The sequence below is a fragment of the Setaria viridis genome, chromosome 3 (assembly GCF_005286985.2).
Source record: "Setaria viridis chromosome 3, Setaria_viridis_v4.0, whole genome shotgun sequence".
NCBI classification, from domain to species: domain Eukaryota; kingdom Viridiplantae; phylum Streptophyta; class Magnoliopsida; order Poales; family Poaceae; genus Setaria; species Setaria viridis.
The window spans coordinates 35,933,267-35,935,257 of record NC_048265.2 but is presented as its reverse complement, the minus strand read 5'-3'; the positions used below and the strand labels follow the sequence as shown (position 1 = coordinate 35,935,257).

General features: G+C 46.8%; 1 protein-coding gene across 1 annotated transcript; it reads right to left on the bottom strand.

The window, feature by feature from the left end:
- Nucleotides 1-696: 696 nt before the first annotated feature.
- Nucleotides 697-1,140, bottom strand: LOC140222253 (uncharacterized). Its single transcript, XM_072292422.1, has one exon. It carries the CDS (start codon nt 1,138-1,140, stop codon nt 697-699), a length of 444 nt encoding a protein of 147 aa, XP_072148523.1.
- Nucleotides 1,141-1,991: the final 851 nt, after the last annotated feature.

Here is a 1,991-nt window from a genome sequence, read left to right as displayed (position 1 = left end):
TAGATACTAATTAGGAGAATCAAATATAGACTATTTACAAAACCCATTACATAGGTGGAGGCTAAACAGCGAGACGAATCTATTAAGCATAATTAATCCATCATTAACAAATGTTTACTGTAGCAGCACATTGTCAAATCATGGACTAATTAGGCTTAATAGATTCGTCTCATAGTTTAGCCTCCACTTATGTAATGGGTTTTGTAAATAGTCTACGTTTAATACTTTTAATTAGTATCTAAACATTCGATATAACGGGTGCTAAAAATAAACAGGAGTAACCAAACCAGGCCAAAATCTCCAAAGCTCCTAGAAAGAAACGGACATTCAGGACTGGTTCCTCTCCCTGACAAATAATCCAGAGGTAATTAATTCCCGTCCAACACTCCAGCCTCACTCTGAAGCTGAAGTCTTCGCAGCTGCTATCCATGGAAGAAAATTCAGGCGTACGGGACGCTTACCCGGTCTCAGACCAACGACATGTCCGTCAGTATCCATTTCATCTCGTGGGGAATTGTGTTGGGTCTTCACCAAATAAAAGGTAAGACAAAGTAGCAACACGAAGGTAAAAAGTGACGCTAGTTGGTGGACACGACATGTCCATCCAACACGAAGGTCTTCACCAAACAGTGGCGCTAGGTGGTGGACATTCTTTTGGCCCGGGGCTACCCCTCTTTCTATGTTTGTTGCCATTTGCTAGTCACCGTACACTGTCATGACCCCCTTGTGCGCGAGTATTTTCATGCATAGGTACAGTTGCCTAATTGTTGCATCCATCTTGGTGATGAAACCGCGACCAAGTATTGCATTATAGGGGTAGTGCATCTCCACTACGTCGAATGTGATGTGTTCTTTTCTCGCATTGTCGCGATCCCCAAACGAGATCAGGAGAGCAATTTTTCCTAAAGCTTTCACTGACTTTCCACCGAAGCCGAGAAGTGGGATGTCGGCTGGGTCGAGCGTGTTCATGTCAATGTTCATTTCTCTGAAGGCGTTTGCAAAGAGGATGTCCGCGGAGCTACCCATGTCAACTAGGACTTTTCCAACTGAACAGCCCGCTACCAGCGCTTTAATGACCATCGCATCGTTGTGCGAGGTTGTCTTGAGCTTGAAGTCTTCCCCTGTGAAGGTTATGGGCATGTGTGCCCATTCTGGCTTCGTTGGGGGTCCGTCGGGTATGATTACATTGACTTCTCTAAAATAGTTTCACCTCTGCCTTTTGTTCTCGAACTCTAAAGAGGAGCCCCCGGTGATTGGCATTATCATGCCGAAGGTAGGTAAGGAATTTTGGTTGTTGTTTTGCGTGCTTGGCTCTGGTTTGGGCATTATGGCTGGGATGCTTGAGGGTGGAGGTAGTGTTTCTTGAGGCTTCTGAGGTGGAGTTGGGTTGGCATGCTGCGGGATTGTTTGGTGGTACGGTTGTATGTGTGGCGGAAGAGGCCAGGTCATTGGTTGCTGGAAATTGGCGAAGCTAGGCTGGTTGGGATAAAATCTTGGGTGCGGGTAAAAAGCTGTGTGGTGGATTGTTTTGGGTGCTTGCGCGGCTGCTTTCGCGGCTTCTTCTATAGCCTTTCTCTCTTCTTCTTTCTTTTTGGGCACCACTCTGTATTATGATGGTTCTGGTAGCCATGGTTGACGCAGTAGAATGATTTTTGATGTCTTCCTCGACCTCGTCCTCTACCAGAGTGGCCTCCTCTTTGGGTGTTGTTGTTTTGGCTTTGGCTCTGGCTTTGGTTTTGGTTTCCCTCAATGTTCATGACACGGTTCTTGTTAGAGTTTTGAGGCTTGTTGTAAGGCGAAGGTTGCCAACTTCGGTTCTGGTTTGCTTGCCGTTCCTTGTTACGTTCCGCCACTCTTTTGCGGTGGTCCTCGTCGGACCTGATATATTCATCGAGTTTGCTGAAAAGAGCACTCATCGTTTTGGGCTCCTTCCTTGATAGCTTCGACGCTGTTGGGCCAGGGGTGAGGCCCGCGATGCATGCGGATATTGC